Source organism: Coenobita brevimanus, chromosome 62 (assembly GCF_032717465.1).
Source record: "Coenobita brevimanus isolate Jiangsu-jjx chromosome 62, ASM3271746v2, whole genome shotgun sequence".
Classification (NCBI taxonomy): Eukaryota; Metazoa; Arthropoda; class Malacostraca; order Decapoda; family Coenobitidae; genus Coenobita; species Coenobita brevimanus.
This window is the reverse complement of record NC_137015.1, coordinates 6129625-6149308: the sequence shown is the minus strand read 5'-3', so window position 1 is coordinate 6149308 and position 19684 is coordinate 6129625. Positions and strand designations below refer to the sequence as shown.

At 42.7% G+C, this 19684-nt stretch overlaps 1 protein-coding gene across 1 annotated transcript in view; it reads right to left on the bottom strand.

Moving 5' to 3' along the window:
• The window catches only part of Top3alpha (topoisomerase 3-alpha), an 84890-nt gene that overhangs the window by 7719 nt on the left and 57487 nt on the right, over nucleotides 1-19684 (bottom strand). The window contains exons 17-18 of the mRNA XM_080275556.1: nucleotides 6334-6429; nucleotides 5853-5910 (exon numbers count right to left, since the gene is read on the bottom strand). Of these exons, the coding sequence (XP_080131682.1) occupies nucleotides 5853-5910; nucleotides 6334-6429 (154 nt within the window). The remainder of the gene's footprint in view (nucleotides 1-5852; nucleotides 5911-6333; nucleotides 6430-19684) is intronic.

The following is a 19684-nucleotide window of genomic DNA, read 5'->3' as shown; positions in this document are numbered from 1 at the left end:
CATTGACTAAAAAGCTATAGTACCTGTACTGAGCTGAAATAACAAAACAGTGGCTGTATTCATAAGGGGTCTTCGCCAACTTTTCCCATGTCTCCACAGCAATTAAATATCATTAGGAATCATGATGCCTTGTTATATTTTTCACATTATTATTGATTCTAGTTTGGCTGTAAGTGTCTGATACCTGTAGGAGTTAAAACAGAATGAAACACTGAGAACCTGGGCCCTGAGCTGTTGATGCAAAGCGTTGCTCGGTATGCCTCCACCAAGCCTTGCACACGGACTTGCCATACACATCCATGACAGGGTTCATTGTGGGTTGAAATGAGATTATGGATAAACTAAGTTGATCTTATACGACCTTGACCTTTGACCCACTGACTCTGCTGACCGAATCAGTTCATCATCCCTTCATACTGTATCACTTACAAAAGTTTGGTAAAAATCCTTCGAGGGGTCCACACTGTATCATGCCCACACTCATATGATCTTGGCCTTTGACCCAATGACCTTGCTGACCTAATCAGTTCATCATCCTTTCATACTGTATCACTGACTAAAGTTTGGCCGAAATCCATCACAGGGTTCTTCAGATAACGCACCCATACCAATATGACCTTGACCTTACTGACTTAATCAGTTCATCGTCCCTTCATACGTAATCACTGACAAAGGTCTGGTTGAAATCCATTGAGGGGTTCAAGAGATATCATGCCCACACCCACATGAAGCTGACCTTTGACCCTTTGACTTCACGGACCTAATCAGTTCATCAGCCCTTCACACTGTATTATTGACAAACGCTTAGCTGAAATCTGTTGAGGGGTTCAGGAGATATCATACCCACAAAGATAAACTCTCCTCTCCTCCCATTTCACTGATCCACCTGGTGAACAAGCCTACAGCTTTTCTACCCTTAATGACCTAGAGCAGCTTGTACAGCACGCTACCTGTATCCCTGACTGCCTTGGATAGAGCTCCAACATACTTGACCTCTTCCTTACAACTAATCTTTCTGCTTACACTGTTAATCTTTCCTCTCCACTGGGCTCCTCCGATCACAGCCTCATTACCTTAACCTGTCCTATCACTCTGGTACAGCCTGTGGACCCTCCAAAGAAACTCTGATTGTGGCACTTTGGAGCTGCAGATTGGGAAGCCCTCAGGCAGTACTTCTTTGATTTTCCCTGGAATGATTATTGCTTCCATGGCCAGGAGCCATCTGAGTGTGCCTTGCGCATTGTGTAGGTTATTCTCTTGGGCGTGGAAGCATACATTCCCTTCTCATATCCCTTCATTAATGCAACAAAGCCTTGGTTTAATCATGCTTGCTCTAATGCTGTTCCCAACAAGGAGAGGGCCTATAAAATGTACCAGAGCCAACCCACCCCTGAATCACATCTTTTTTATGTTTCTACCCAGAATCATGTTAAGTCTGTTCTTCGCTCTGCTTAAAATAATTCATCCATACTAAATGCTCTCAACTCTCCAACTCGAATTCTTCCTGCTCCTTCTGGCACCTTGCCAAAAACCTTTCTAACAACTTTACCTCATCATCCTTCCCTCCTCTTTTTTACTCTGATGGCTCTGTAGCTATTTCTTCTACTGATAAAGCAGGTATCTTCACTCAGACTTTCTCCTCCAATTCCACCTTAGATGATTCCATTCCTCTATCACTTCCCCCCTCTGACTTCCTCATGGCTGACATTAAAATTTCTTCATCTGATGTATTTTCTGCCATCACTGGGCTCAATACTAACAAGGCATATAGGCCAGATGGAGTCCCTCCTGTTGTCCTCAAGAACTGTGTTTCTGTGCATACACCCTACCTAGGTAAACTCTTTCGCCTTTGTCTATCAACTTGTACCTTTCCTTCTTCCTGGAAGTTTGCTCTCATTCAGCCAGTCCCAAAGAAAGGTGACCATTCCCAACCCTCTAACTATCATTCAATTGCTTTAACATCCTGTGTCTCAAAAGTTTTCAAGTCTTAACAGAAAAATTTTAAAGCACATTTCCTAGGACAACCCTCTTTCTGATCGTCAGTATGGGTTCCGTCAGGGATGCTCCACTGGCGATCTTCTCACCTACATTTCAGACTCCTAGTCATCCTCCTTTTGGGACTTTGGCAAAAGCTTTGCCATTACACTTGACACCTCAGAGTCTTTCAATTGAGTCAGGCATAAATCATTAATTTCCAAACTACCCCCATATGGTTTCTATCCTTCGATCTGTGCCTTCATCTAAAGCTTCCTTTCTGGTCGTTCTATAGCCGCTGTTGTAGACGGCCATCGTTAATTTCCTAGATATATCAACAGTGGTGTTCCTCAGAGCTCTGTCCTATCACCAACTCTCTCTCTTTTATTCATCAATGATCTAAGCTGTACATCTAACCCTATCCACTCATATGCTGATGATTCCACCCTTCACCTTTCCATTCAGTTCCCACAACGTCCATTTCAGCAGTTACTTCAACAAACAAGGGATGAGACTATGGCACACTTAATGTCTGACTTGGCTCATATCTCTGACTGGGATCAAAATAATCTTGTTTTTAATGCATCTAAGACTCAGTTCTTACCCCTATCAACCCAACAAAATCTTCAACAGGAGTACCCACTAATGTTTAATAATATCCAGCTCAATCCTGCATCATCCTTGAACATGCTTGGAGTTTCATTCGCTTGGGACTTATCTTGGAAAGATCATATTACATCTCTTGTAAAATCTGCTTCCAAGAGATTAGGTGTGCTAAGCCGACTCCATACTTTCTTTACTCCTGCACAGTTGTTGACCTTATACTGTACATGGGTTTTATTCATCCCTGTGTGGAGTACATCTCTTATGTGTGGGAAGGCTCCCCACATACAGCCCTTCTCAATACGGTGGAGTCAAAGGCTTTTCGTCTCATTAACTCTCCTCCTCTTACTGGCTCCCTTCAACCTCTGTCTTCACCGCACTGTTGCCTCCTTATCTCTTTCTATCGCTTCTTCAATGGTCACTGCTCCTCTGAACTGTCTGCTTGCATCCCTCAACCTCTATGACGGGCACACAGCACCCATCTAGCAACAAACTCTCATCCCTTTTCTGTCCTCTAATGCACAAGTTAACCGTTACTCCAAGTCCTTCATTTATGCAACAGCTCAACTCTGGAACTGTCTCCCTCTGTCTGTATTTCCTACTTCCTATGATCTCCAGTCTTTCAAACACAGTGTGTCCAGGCATCTCAAAATAAACGGATCTTGAATTTAGCTCTTTTTTTTTTTTTTTTTTGGACGGAACAGTTTACTGGCTCCTGACCTTAGGTTCCTTCTTCCTTGCATAAAAAAAAAAAAAAAACAAAGTCAACCCCATATGACCTTGGTCTTTGACCTCTTGACCTAATCAGTTCATCATCTCATACTGCATCAATGACAAATATCAAGTGGATATTCATTAATGGGTTCATATGATAACGTGCCAAAAATAGTGTTACAGATACATGGACCCTCACACAGACCCACACACGCATGCACGGACGGACTAATCACTTAATGTCTCTTTCATCATCAGTAGGCAGAGACATAAATATAACCAATCTTACAGGCAACTTAAGCTCAAGGATAACTTAAGAATACAATGATCCCTTGGTTATCTTGCATAACTGGTATACCACACCAAGAGTGTGATAATGAAATTGCACGATAATGAAGGCACGGAACCTATGGGATTTATCCTAACTGGTACTGGACTAAGCAACGTTGGGTCTGGTTAGTACTTGGATGGGTGACCGCCTGGGAACACCAGATGCTGTTGGCATCCCTACGTGTCAAGTGGGGTTGGTGGAGGATTAGTGCCCCTCCCTGTAAAACAATTAACTCTAAGCCCTTGACCACCCCGTTTGGGATACATGGCGTCTGGCAATGGATGGATGGATGGATGGTACTGGACACCCCACTTGTAAAACCAAATTTTCCCTATTACAACAATTTACACCCACTAAATACATACATACTGTTATGGTATCAAAAACACACATGGGCATGGTTAGTTTAACAGAAAATTATGAAATGGGCACAATATGGAAGAAACATGTACCATACAGAGACTGAGGCCTGAAATAGGCTTGAGGTAAGGGGTTCTAAGGCTTAACTAAGATTAACTCCTCAAGTAAGACCTCATCTTTGAATCCTCAAAGCCATCAGAAACCACATACAGTCAACCCTCTGTCCTCGTGGTTCCTCTGTTTGTGGTTTCAATTGTTCGCGGTTTGTCACCAGGGAAACCAAATCACATTTTTTGAAATCCAGAGAAAAATGGAAACACATTCAAATCACGCGCCACACGCTGCATACTGCCCGCAGTGCCACCCGTGCCACCCCTGCATTGTTTTGAATCTCTCATGGCAGGCTCTCTCATTCTCAGGTTCCGAGATAATTCGCCGTCAATACGTGGACGATTCCCCGTCAGGACAATTTGCACCCTGGACGATTCCCCATCATTCTATAAATATACTTATTTTTGAATAATTAATACTTTAATAACTAATTTTCAGGGGGATCTATCAAAGTCCATGTTCATTCAACAGCGTAGGCTTTGGATATCATTTATGAGCTGCACTTTTGGCCAATAATTAACGTGTTTCTGCTTCGCTGTAGTCAACTTTGAATTATATTCTAGCGTCACCCGTAGCTGTCTTCATTAATTTTCATTGGTACTACAACATCCTGGGTATATTTTAAAACGACTCTGAAGAAGTAAAAGTATATATTAATCTCAAATGACAATATCCAACGTGTTATTCTGATCAGCCATAGTGGACGCAAACCGTGGGGAAAGATATGGCTGAGCCTCAACAGATGTCACTACATTTATTATAAAAACAATAAACCACCACCACTTTTAAAACTCGTATATTTAAAAGACTATTATAGTATGTAAATAAATGACGGGGAATCGTCCTGACGGCGAAAGTCCTGACGGCGAATTGTCTTGTTATTGTTGTGACTGCGAATTGACTTGACAGCGAATTGTCCCGAAACCCATTCTCACTGTGACCACGCTTGTGTGTGCTTGTACTCGCTGATCTCTCCATGGCACCATCATTTTATCTACCATGGGCCCTAAGAGAGCAGCCAAGATATCTCCTGAAGGCCCCCCAAAGTGCCAGAAGAAGGTAATGACCCTGCCGGAGAAGGTAGAATTGCTGGACAAGTTATGGAACCGAGGGAAAATCCTGGTAACGGTGGTGGAGGGTGAGAGTGTAGCTGTGACGAGCGGTGTGAGCGGCCATCCACCTACGCAATTAAACTATTTTTTTCATACTTTAATTATAAGTAAAGTGTTTATTGACATGTACACAGGGGTTTTCTTTCATTAAAGAAGGAAATGAGGGGCTAGGGGTGTTTTTAGGGGGGGCACCAATTTTATACGGATTTTCGATCTTCGCGGGAGTCTCAGGCCCCTAACCCCCGCGAAGACAGAGGGTCGACTGTATTTTGGATCATTACTGTTATCTGAAACAGGCTTGGGTATGCAATAACAAACAATATTACACCAATAATGCGCAATAATGGCAGGAGTGCAAATTTTCATCTAGCAGTGATAACGAAAACCTCTATAACCATATGCACGTTAACCAAGAGATCACCGTATGGGTGACTGGTACCTCTATGAACTGAGCTAAAAATACAAATCTATGCAAACAATCTTGTACGTAATTTAAGCTCATGGACAGTTTACAAATATGACTCTGAATCAGTTATGATAAAAGTATAAACAAGCACTCTAACAGAATATGACTTTTAAAAGATTAAGAAAAGAGCCCATTAGTTCACCCCTGTTCACTGGCTTATCTTATCAATATTACATCTCACCTCTTGGCAGGGATGGAACAATTGCATGACACAGCATCACTATCCCACACACCAACACCTGCACCTGAGGATCACATATCATTACTGCCACTCAACAAATCAAGTAAAATTATAGAGAAAGTTCCAGGTAATCCAGTACAGTAGTGCAATAATTTCACAAGCAGCTGATATCACAGTATTCTTCAAGACATGCTATATTCTCAAAATCTTTACTAATAATTCAAAACTTCCAAGACAAGGGATAACCAGAAAACATCTCTACTATTCTTACCAGCATTATTCCACCCTGAGGAGTTACCAGTAACGTCTCCCCAACCAGTTCCTCCTCTTCCACCTCTCCTTTCCCGGCCTCCTCCACCACCCCATCCTCCTCCTCCTCCTCTCCCTCCTCCACCACCCCATCCTCCTCCTCCTCCTCCCCCTCCTCCACCACCCCAGCCTCCTCCTCCTCCTCCCCCTCCTCCTCTTCCCCCTCCCCCACCACCTCCTCCTCCAGGGTCCCCGCCACCTTCATCGCCCCACAGGAAGAAGTTGCAACCCTGACCCTGGGGTTTGGCACACTTGTAAAATAGACGACCTGTGGAGAGAAACATTAAGCAATTATAATTGATGATGATTGTGATGGCAACATCAATGACAATAATAGTAAAAATGACGGTGATTCTGCTGTTGTTGCTGTTGTTACTAAACCCTGATTTGTCACCCACAAGTAAGCAACTGCTTCTACGGGGATATCCTACTGGTAAAGTGAGGTACATACACCATAAAGGCAACTGGCATCCCCTTGTGGTAAACAGTGCCTCACCAGGGTCCTTTCCACAGTGAGGTGTAGGGAAGTATAAAGTTTGGCTCCTTAGTGGACACTTCAGTGTCACCATGTGCAGGCTCCTCATCAGTGCCATGATGATTATGATGATGATGATGATATAGAAAACCGCTGTACAGTAATCTACATATGACACTCTTTCTGGCAAATAAGAATAAACAAACCAGATGCCACTTTTTGCCAGACCCATGTTACCCCAATGCAGCAGAAATATCTAGGTGAAAAATGAAAATATTTTAATGAAAGGACTGTAAATGAGCCATAAACATTATATTCTATACAATATCAAAACTTCATACTGAACCCGTACTGCAAGAGAATGTCTCTATCTGTTTATCGCCAGACGTCCTAATCCCGTAGGAGGTGGCCACAAACAAATCACCTCCATGCCACCCTGTCCCCCGCCATTTCAATGCCCTGCTCCCAGCTCACACCCCCCTCTCTCATATACCTCTCCACCCCATCCCTCCATCTCATCCTTGGCCTCCCCCTCCCTCTCCCCCCCTCCACATACACTCTCCACATTAGTCTCTCACTCTCCATCCTCTCTATATGGCCAAACCACCTCAATGTGTTTCTCCTAATGCTTCCTATCACATCCACATCCACACCACAATGCTCCTTCACATCCTCATTTGTCAGTCTGTCCCTCCATGTGACTCCACAGACTCCTCTCAAATAACTCATTTCCACTGCTCTCACTCTTGACTTGTGTCCCTCCAACAAGGTCCAAGCTTCACTTCCGTACATTAGAGTTGGTATCACAATACTGTCGTGTAGTAACTTTTCCACTTCCATGCTCATTTCCCCATTTCTTATCACTGCTTTCATGGAACCAGCAACCTTTCTTCCTTGTTGTACCCTGTCAAGCACTTCACCCTCCAAACTTCCATCCTTACTCATCACGCTACCCAAGTACTTAAATGCACTCACATTTTCCATTTCCTCCTCATCCAGCCTAACAGTACATTCACTGACTTTACTGCTCTCAAAGACCATAACTTTACTCTTCCCTACGTTCACCTTTAGATTCTGTTTCTTACTCCCTCTCCCAAACTCATCCACCAAGCCTTGCAGCTCCCCTTCATCTTCACTTAACAACACAGTATCATATGCAAACAACAGTACAGGAAGTTTCCAAACACTGCCCTCTCTCATTCAAGTGCCTGTCAAACAGTTATGCTGTTAATGAACTGATAATTTTGCTGCTACTCTGATTTAGAGTATAATAACAATACTGTAGTTTTCTTCAAGTATTATATGGTAGAACTTCTACAGCATTTTGTTTTGCAAGTAAATGTAGTTTATGGAAGACAGATAAGCTAGAAATGATGTATGAGTATGAATCAATAGGATGAAGCTCCAATCTGCTATCCATTCAGCACTGAGCAGGATAATGTGTCACTACCCTAAGCTATCCATCTCGGTCCTCTATCCTGAAAACTTTCCTATAATATTAGGCATGAGTAAAAGATTAAAATTAAGCATAAAATACAATACAGTGTTGATACAGTATACGTGGTCCCTGACTTACGACTGGGTTACGTTCCGAGAAACTGGTCATAAGTGGAATTTTTCGTATCAATCATCATCATCATCCGGGCCTCCTTTCCCACCCTAGGGAAGGGTAAGGAGTAGCAACGTCCAGACAGCCCAAGTTTCCACAATCCAATAAGCCACACTTCCATTCACTTCACATTCAAGCCCCCAGAATCCTGGCTCTATCTGATACGCCAAAAACATTCACCACATTCTGTAGCTTCACATAAACATATCAGACAGTCAATCCGAACACTGTCAAGTTAAAAGGGGATGCCAAATCTCTGATCATCGCTTCTTCTTACAACATTCATCCAGCCAGCTCAACCTCTTGTCAGTCTCCTAGCCTCCCCCAACTTCCGAACCTCTCTTTCAAACACACTCATCCACCATATCCCTCCACCTCCTCCTTGACCTACCTTGCCTCCTCCCTTCTTCAAATCTGCTCAGATTTGCCTTTTTCACTACTCTCTTATCATCCATTCTCTCCACATGACCATACCATCTCATAACACTCTCTTCGATTCTGGTGTCCACAGACTTCCCCACTCCACATCTTTCACAAATCACATTATTTCGTATCCTATCCACTCTCTGTACTCCACATACATTCCTCAGCAGCCCAATCTCCACTGCTCTCACCCTTGACTTTTCATTTTCATGCCACACCATAGTCTCACAACCATAGGTTTAAGTTGCCATTAATGTAATGGTGTCTACAAAAGCCCGCATTGCTTAAAGGCAAAGCAGGGATCCTCTCTTTGGCTCAGTGGTAACATGCGCACATATGAAGCGTGAGGGCCTGAGATCGAATCCTGGCCAGACCAGCGATCAATTTGTTGAATTTCAGTCTAGTCTTTACACTGGTTGGCAGCGGTGTGGGATGTGAGGCGAGGCCTGGAGAGAAATGATGTTGTTGGTCAGCTGGCAGCGTCCTAGTCCTTACATCCCGGAGATGAGCTGTTCGATGAGGTCTGCAGCATCCCCAATGATGGCCTTTGATGCTATGCTTCAATCATTCGAAGCTCACCAAATTAATCACCAAGGAGAGAAAAGAGTGATGTAATCGGGTCTATAAAAGCCCATGTTGCTTTGAAGCAAAACGGGGATCCTCTCTTTGGCTCTGAGGTAACGTGCGTATGAATGAAGCATGAGGGCAGAGATCAAATCTTGTTCAAACCAGTGTGATTAAATTGCTGAGTTTCAATTCGGTAATTACACTGACACTCCTTCACATAAGCTTCATGCAGCTGCAACACTCAAGCCTCTGTTTCTTATCAAGGCCTTCATAACACCAGATACTTTCCTTCCTTGTCACTCTACTTTCACTTCTTTTGCACATTTCCCTCTCTTTTATATCACTGTACCCAAGTATCTGAACTCTCTCACTAATTCCAGTCCAGAGGTGTACCTGAGGGAGGGGGGTGGAGGGGGGGCTGTCTGAAACTGGCCCCGGGCCCCCAATTGAAGGGGGCCCCCAAAAGCCTTAAAAATTTATAAGCTTTTTAATCAATATTTAAAAATATATATATTTATCATCCCGACAATCCCAGCTGAGATATTAGGTAAGTTTTGAGAATTAGGGGGGCTAGGTTCTTTGCGGGGCCCCCCCTCCAGGAGGGAGGCCTCGAAAAGAACCTAGCCCCCAGGGCCCCCCAAATCTCTAGGTATGCCCCTGTTCCAGTCTCTCCATTCACTGTAACATCACACTGGGAGTCACCTTCTCTCTCAATAATCATCACTTTCCTCTTTTCTACATTTACTCTCAAGGCACGACACTCACAGCTATCAGCAAAACTCTTCGCTAGTCTACCAAGTTCTTGTCTGGTATTTGCAAGTAATACTGAATCATCAGTATACTACAAATTTGAAATATTCCATCCATCACCATTCATTACCAACGCCATCCCTCTCTCCATTACCCGTGTTTTTACTTTTCTCATCACCCCATCCATATATATATTGAACAACCATGGGGACATCACACAACCTCGTTGCACACACACAACAATCGTGAACCATTCACTCAGATGCCCATTTACCCTTACACATGCTTTATTACCCTCCTAAATACTCTTGACAGCACCTAACAGCTTACCATTTACACCATACATGCACAAAACCTTCCACAATCCTTCTCTGTCTACTTTGTCGTATGCTTTATCCAGATCCATAAATGCCATAAACATCTCATACACCTTCTCACAAGCCTTCTCCATTATCTGTCTTAATGTAAATATTTGATCCACACATCCTCTGCCACTCCTAAAGCCACACTTTGATATCTTTCATACCTTCTCTATAATAATTCTTCCATATACCTTCCTTACCACACTCAATAAACTTGTGCCACAATAATTCTTGCACTCACTTCACTCACCTTTATTTTTGTACAGGGGTACAATCACAGCCTTTTTTCACTTTACTGGCACAGTTTCACTCATCCATGCCTTCTTACGTATCTCCAACAAGCACTTCATTCTGCTCTCTCCACTACACTTAATCATCTCTGCATAGATGGGGGTGCCCATCATCCACTCAGTCAATGTACAGATGCCTTATGGTCTCTATCACCTGAGTGACAAGCCAAATGGTCTTCTGTACCCAAGAAACCTATTACAGTAAACCCTTGATGCTCGTGGGGGTTATGGAACAGAGACCTCCACGAGAATGGAAAATCCGTGAGCATCAAATTAGTTACCCCTCCCACACTGAAAATATGGCTACATGATAACGAAAATGGTTTCTGATGCTTTAATGATAATGATAAATGATTAAGCATGAACATAATGCATCATCATCATCATCATCATCCAGACCTCCATTCCCACCTTAGGGCAAGATGAGGGGTACCAGTGTCTGGAAAGCCCAAACCTACTCTATCTAATGGGCCACGCTTCCATTCGCTCACCATTCAAGCCCCTAAAATCCTTGCTCTATCTGATATGCCAAAAACAATCACCACATTCTGTAGCTTCACATAAATGTATCCGACAGAGTCAATCCAGACAATGTCACGTTAAAAACAGGTGCCAAATCCTTGATCATGCACTTCTCACAATATTCATCCAGCCAGCTCCAATCTCTTGTCAGTCCCCTAGCCTCATTGACTTCCAAACCTCTTCCTCACACACTCATCCATCATATCCCTCCACCTTCTCCTTGGCCTACCTCGCCTCCTCCCTCTTTCAAATTCGCTTAGATATACCTCTTTCACCACTCTATTGTTATCCAGTCTCTCCACATGACCATACCATCTCCGTACACTCTCTTTGATTCTGGTGTCCACAGACTTCCTCACTCATCTTTCATGAATCACATTATTTTGTATCCTATTCACTCTCTGTATCCTCAGCAGTCTCATCTGCACTGCTCTCACGCTTGACTTTTCATTTTCATGCCACACCGTAGTCTCACATCTATATGTTAAAGTTGGCACTAACACTCCTTCATGTAAGCATTGTGCAGCTGCAACACTCAAAACTCTATTTCTTAACCCTTTAACCGCGGGTGTCATCTCAGAATGACACTGCAAAAACTGGACCAAACCGCGGGTGTCATCTCAGAATGACACTGCAAAAACTGGACCAAACCGCGGGTGTCATTCTTGAATGTTTGTGAATATTTTGAATACCCCGCGTTTTTTCCGTGCGCCAATTGTTTCAAGGGGGAGTAGCTATTAAGTTCCTTCACTCCAGCCGACCCCCACCTCCCTCCTCCCACCCCCCGGGCCCCCCACCCCACCCCTGACCAACACACATCAGTATCTGTCCAGCTGTGTGGGTGACAACACCGCTGATGTGGCAGTGAAGTGCGGGCAATTACAGTGCCTTTTACCTGCCTCAGTGAACACAGGGTGGGTGTTTATCGTATGTGCAGTGTTCATATATGTTTATAGTATTATTATCAGAATGAGGTTGGCATTTGGTAATGGTGTGTGAACGAAAAATAGTGATTACAACACCGCTGATGTGGCAGTGAAGTGCAGGCAATTACAGTGCCTTTTACCTGCCTCAGTGAACACAGAATGGGTGTTTATCGTATGTGCAGTGTTCATATATGTTTATAGTATTATTATCAGAATGAGGTTGGCATTTGGTAATGGTGTGTGAGCGAAGGTAATGGTGTGTGAGCGAAAAATAGTGATTTTAGATCGCTCACTTCTAACGGCACTGCCCATCCAGTGATAGTCAACCAAATCATGAAACCTACATCATTGCAAAGCCGAAGGTTAGTACTTTCTAATAGTACCTTATTTTTTGCTCTAGATTTATTCTGTGCAGAGTTATAAAGGTTTAAAGTTTGTTTACATTTGGGCTGAAACCCCAGCGGGAGAGGCCAGTCGGGGCAAAACAATGACCGCGGTTAAAGGGTTAACAAGGCCTTCATTGAACCAACTACTGTACTTTCCATGTGAAACTCTACTTTCCACTTCTTTTGCACATTTTCCTCTCTTTTATATTGTTGTACCCAGGTATTTGAACTCTCTCACTAATTCCAGCCTCTCTCCATTCACTGTAACATTGCACTGGAAGTCACCTTCTCTCTCAATAACCATCACTTTCCTCTTTTCTCCATTTACTCTCAAGGCATGACACTCACAGACATCAGTAAAACTCTGCACTAGTTTACTAAATTCTTATCCGGTATTTGCAAGTACTATTGCATCATCAGCATACAACAAATTTGAGATATTCTATCCATCACCATTCATTACCAATGCCATCCCCCTCTCCATTACCTGTGTTTTTACTTTCCTCATCACCCCATCCATATATATACTGAACAACCATGGGGACATCACACAACCTTGTCGCATCCCCACAACAATTGTGAACCATTCACTTGGATGTCCATTTACCTTTACACATGCTTCACTACCATCATAAAAGTTCTTGATGGCACCTAGCAGCCTACCATCTACACCATACATGCACAAAACCTTCCACGATCCTTCTCTGTCTACTTTGTCGTATGCTTTTTCCATATTGTACAACAAATTCTACAATAAAAGGTTTAAAAAATACCATCAAGTACAGTAATGTCAACAAATTCTCATTAATTCTCATCACTGTACAATACTATCTATCCATCTATCTATCTATTGCCAGACGCCTCAATCCCGTTTGGGGTGGCCACAAACAAATCGCCTCCACGTTGCTCTGTCCCCCACCATTTCACTGCCCTGCTCCCAACTCACACCCCACTCGCTCATATACCTCTCCACCCCATCGCTCCATCTCATCCTCGACCTCCCCCTCCCTCTTCCCCCCTCCACCTCACTCACATACACTCTCTTTGTCAGTCTTTCACCCTCCATCCTCTCCACATGGCCAAACAACCTCAGTGTGTTCCTCAACACTTCCTATCACATCCACATCCACACCACAATGCTCCTTTATATCCTCAATTGTCAGCCTGTCTCTCCATGTGACTCCACAGGCTCCTCTTAAATAACTCATTTCCACTGCTCTCACTCTTGACTTGTGTTCTTCCAACAACGTCCAAGTTTCACATCCATACGTTAGAGTTGGTATCACAATACTGTCATGTAGTAACTTTTTCACTTCCATGCTCACTTTCCTGTTTCTTATCACTGCTTTCAAGGAACCAGCAACCTTTCTTCCCTGCTGTACCCTTTCAAGCACTTCACCCTCCAAACCTCCATCCTTACTCATCACACTACCCAAGTACTTAAACATACTCACATTTTCCAATTCCTCACCATCCAACCTCGCTGTACATTCACTGACTTCACCTCTCTCAAAGACCATCACTTTACTCTTCCCTACATTCACCTTTAGATTCCATTTCTTACACACTCTCCCAAACTCATCCACCAAGCCTTGCAGCTCCCCTTCGTCTTCATTCAATAACACAATATCATCTGCAAACAATAGTGCAGGGAAATTCCAAACACTATCCTCTCTCACCAGGGCCACTCCAACATCCACTACCCTACCTTGTACCTCTTTTATTACTCCATCCATGTACAGATTGAACAACCATGGAGACATGACACATCCCTGTTTCAACCCAACCTTCAAAGAGAAAAATTCACTTAGTTCACCATCCACACGCACTGCAGCCTTAGCACCATCATACATACTCTTTACAGCATTCAACAACTTCCCATCTACTCCATATATTCTTAATACTTTCCACAATCCTTGTCTATCCACCCTGTCATATGCTTTCTCCAAATCCATGAAAGCCGCATACAACTTCTTTCCCTTCTCTAGAAACTTTTCCACTAAAGATCTAAGAATGAATATCTGATCTACACAACCTCTTCCCTTCCTAAAGCCTCCCTGTTCTTCTCCAACTAATTCCTCTGTTCTTTCTCTAACTCTGTCAATAAGTATCCTACCATACACTTTTCCTATTATACTAAGAAGACAAATGCCCCTATGATTACCACACACTTCTTTTTCCCCTTTTCCTTTGTACAAGGCAATAATTATACCTGACTTCCAATCCTCCGGGACTCTACCTTCCTCCCAGGCCAATCTGCACATCTTCCACATCCATTCTACTACTATCTCTTCCCCATGCTTCAGCATTTCACCACTCCATCAATTCCTGGGGCTTTCCCCAATTTAACTTTCTTCATTGCTTCCACAACTTCTATCCTACTGATTTCTTCCTGTCTTCTCACCTCCCTCCTTCTCCCAGCCATTCCCCAGCCACTTATACTCGCATTACTTCCATCCTGTATGTTCAACAATTCCTTAAAGTGTTCTCTATATCTGCTCACTTTTTCACCCTTCTCCACTAGTAATCTACCATTTTTATCTTTCACTCCCCTGCTAACCTCACTTCCACCCTGTCTTACTCTCTTCACCTCTTTCCAGAACATTTTCTTACAGTCCCTCCACTTTACACTCAAATTCCTTCCAAATTCCTCATCCACTCTCTTCTTACTCTCTCTTACTAATCTTTTCACCTCTCTCTTTCTTTCTACATATAACTCTCTCTTCCGCCTCTCAACTTCTTCCACGCCCCTATTTATCATCCATTCATTCTCCTCAATTCACCTTTCTGAAGGAAGATTAATTAATGAAAATGTAGGTACGTATGATGAATTATGATCGATAAGTGATGTTTTTTTGTGCATAATCTGCACCTAACAGCTGATTCATTTATGTCACAATGCAGCCACAAGCAGCATAAGACATGTCTCCTGTTATTTTCTTGATCAATTTGCTTTTCTCTTCTAAAGCATTACCTTCATTTGCCTTTTGGTCTTCTTTTGTGCATTTCCACTTTTTTGTTGGTTATCTAACTTGCGTTTTTGGGCCATGTTGACAGCAAATTGAAGAAAATTAGATGAGAGTGGGGAACAGTGAACAAATACAACCAAAGTTTTGGCAAGAGCTGACTCATGACTGAGCAACGCTCTGCCATCTGGTGGCTACCAAGTACATATGCGCATTCCATTCAGACTTCGTATTTTTTCATTTCACTATTCATTATTATTTATTACCAGAGTGAAAAATCCATGAGTAATCAAATCCACGAGCTTCAAGGGTTTACTGTACTACACTGGGTGGTAACCATATAATTGGGGTTTTTGGCCAGGTTAAGTGTCCCTTATATTCCTCTATCTAAAATCACTTAATCATGGCAAATGTTTCGGAGAGCCTCGGAGGGCCCAATACCTGCCCAGGGCCCCAAACAAATGGGCAGATTTGCATGGCCATGTGCAGTGGGAGAGGTGTGAATAAGAAGAGCAAGAGGGTGAAAGTGGTGAATGTGTTCAAGAGCGTGAGATATGCCGTAATGGCATTATGTGAGACAAAGATGAATGGGTGTGAAGTGGAGGAATGAGAAGGTGTAAAGTGTGTGAGGTCAGCCATGAATGGGTGAGGAAGATGCAAGGAAGGAGTTGCTTTGTTGATAAATGAAGTGTGGCAGAGTGGAATGGGAGATCACAAATGTGTCAGCTCGAGATGTATGTATGTCAAGTTCAAGTTTGAGAAAGTGAAAGTGGCTGTGATTGTAGTGTATGCATTGTGTGATGACAGGAGCGAGAGAGAGAAAGGCAGGTTTTGGGATGAGCTGGATGAAGTAATGGGAGAAATGCCCAGGAGCTATAAAGTGATCATAATGGGCAATATGAATGGAAGGGTAGGCACTGGTCCTGAGGATGACATAATAGGTTGTAATGGAGTACCAGGAGAAAATGATGATGGGAATCGACTGAAGGATACGCGTCATGAAAGGAGGTTGTGCATTTGTAACTCGTATTTCAAACACATACATGCACATAAATGTAGGTGGCATAGAGGGAATGGGGATCATGTTGAAAGGAGCCTGATTGATTATGTGCTCATAGAGAGGTCAATGCAGAGAATGGTTGCTGATATGAGGGCTGTTAGAGGATGATATGGAGGTTTGTACGATTGTGGTATGTAAAATCAAACTGAGAGAAATGAGGTGGACCAGGAGAGAGAGGAGCAGTCAGGGAGAATTACTGAAAGTCAAAAAGCTGAGGATCAAAGAAATGGCACATGAATACATGACCAAAGTAGGGGAGGAGTTGGAATCAGTGAATTGGAATGAAATGGATCTGGACAGCCAGTGGAATGCATATGGGGATTGCTTAGTTAGAAAAGCTAAATCAGTGTGTGGTATGGGAAGAGTAACAACAAAGAAGAAAGGTACAGCATGGTGGGATGAAGGGATTAAGAAAGCAGTGGAGGAAAAGAGGAAGAAGTGGCTAGATTGATTAAAGGACAGAGGTTCAACTGAAAGAGGAAACAGAGGTTCAATTGAAATAGGAACTGAATATACTGAGAGCAAGAAGCACATAAAGAGACTAGTGAAGAGGAAAAGGAGGTAAATTATGATCCATCCATCCATCATCCAATCCTATGTTGCCCCATGAGCAGTGTGGGAGCTCGGGGCAAGGCAAATTGGTCATGACATTTAAGATGAGAGTGACCAGCCTAACTCATCCCTGAGTGGCATTACATGAGCAATAACCCCAACCACCCCCTGGATATAAACCTTCACTGGCTCAATCCAACTGGAGTGCTGCAATTACCCACTAAATCACCAGGCGCTATCATTTGTTATATGGTTACCACTCAGCATAGTAAATGGTTTCCTGGTGTACAGGAAACCATTTGGCTTATCACTAAGTGTAGAGTCACCCACAGGCAGAAGGAAGAGGAAAGAATGAAGGAAAGAAAGACTAAAGAGAGAGTATAAAGACACCTGTAGACAGTAGGATGAGGAAAAAATGAAGGAAAAAAAAAGACAGAAGAGGATGGAAGGAAAAGAGGGAGGATAGGAAAGGGCAGACACCCAAGAGCAGCACTACATCAAGTGAGTAGATGGTGAGTGCCCCCACCTACCACAAAAATGATGATCTAGGAAGAAAAATTAATGCAAATTAATCTGAAAATAGGAAGTTATTCTGGAAAGGGGTATGGAAATGTAGAAGTGACAGTGGAAAGAAATGTGAAAGTGTGAAGGATGTATGTGATAGATTATTAACCCCTTCTTTACCGAATTTCCGAAATGTGTACCCCTGTACTCAAAATGAAATTTCGGCAGCAGAACCGAATACAATCATAAGTACTAGGGTACTCACGATCATTAAAGGGGCCTATTTGGCTTCCTCTTCCTCGGTTTGGATGCTTTGTGATCTCATGTGTGATGACATATGGCGACTTTGTCACTGAAGCCACACTCCCCTGCCATATGCCCCTGCCATGGGGCATAGTTTTATGAAAATGACTCAGATATGTTGTATAGGTCATTGTACCCTACATATTTTGAATTTAGTATATATAATGCCCTATAACACGTGATATAATATAGCCAGACAATGCTTCTTGGTAAGGGGACTCTTGCTAGCTTAGCAACAGTGGTGGTACCACGGGAAAGTGTGTGGGAACACGCCGTAGTGTTTTTCAAGCAGCCGCGCGTGTCAGTGCATTTGGATTTACATGTACTTCAGTGCCATGGTGTCCTACGGCAATGAATCTGACTTGGATAGTGACTTAGAAGTGTCTGACGATAACGAAACACAATCTGACACAACTGTGAGCTTCTCTGATGAGGAGTACATGCCCAAGAACGATGATGAAGTGAGCGATAGTAGTGGGGAAAGTGATACTGATTCTGGCATCAGATTGGCCTAGAAGTGCATCACCCCACCCCCCACCTACTTTTGACCTACCTGCCTCCTACCTCATTCTTCATGGATCTTCTTCATACTTACAAGGTAAATAATACAGTCATTATTCTCCTCCCTATTCATTGATTTATATCTCTATCTACTTTATTTATCTGTATATTGTATGTTTACTAAATCGGTTGGACAGACACGTAATACTGTCGTGTACATTATTTTAACATATCATAAACACATCTCGTGGTCAATATCTACTTTATAATACACAAATAAATAATATAAAGCAAATAGAAACAATGTAATGATAAAATAAATACTACCCCATGAAAGAGCCACACCTGGGGGAAATTCGGTTTGGCAGGGGGGTGTAGCTGAGTGGGGGAGGGGGGGGGGGAATGTAGTAACGAAGGGATTAAACCATGGGGATGAAGTAAGGACCAGATGGAAAGAATATTTTGGAAGCCTGATGAATGGGAATAGGGAGAGCAGAGCAGCTGTAAACATGATTGCTCTTGGGGAGATGCAGAGATGGAATGCAGGGATAGGAAATGTGACACTCATACAGGTGAAGAACAATGTGGAGCGGCTGAAAAATTCACAAGTCAAATATGCATTTAATACACCTAACCAATCAAACACCATAGCCTAGCTATGCTTACCTTAAACCTGCTTACAACACTTACATTAGCTTTCAGTTGGGCAAAATCACAAACAAAAAATGCTATTCGTTGAATACTGTACAGTACTTGGATTGTCGACTGCGAAAGTCCAAGTTCGTGTGAAATGACCATTATGGGCTGCTTCCTGGACAGTTCTCCGTCTGGGCTATTTACTGTCACAACAAAAACGGGGCAAGTCACCGCCTAAACAATTCGCTGTCAGACAATTCCCAGTCAAAACATGGACAATTACTCATCAGTAGGCTGAGAATCTCAAACTTACATACTGTACCGTATTTACAGTATATACACGTAACGTGTAACTTATCTGTATAATTTTAATGTAGATCGATCGTTCACTTAAAGTTATAAGACAGTTAAATAAGCGTTAATGTCTTGTATGTAGCCTAATGTTAAACGACGAAGTGAAAGTTATCGAGCATCGCCTGATTCGCGTTTCAATATTACAGTATATTTTTTCTGTTAATCCTGACCGTTTGATGCCACATTTTACATCTATCATAAAAACAATAAACTATCGTCACTTCTATAATTCACTTAACTCAAAAGTATTATACATGCTAAGTAAATAGATAAGTAAATACTGCATTGTAAATGACAGGTTATCTTCCTCAAGGGGATTGTCCCGGAACCTACGGGC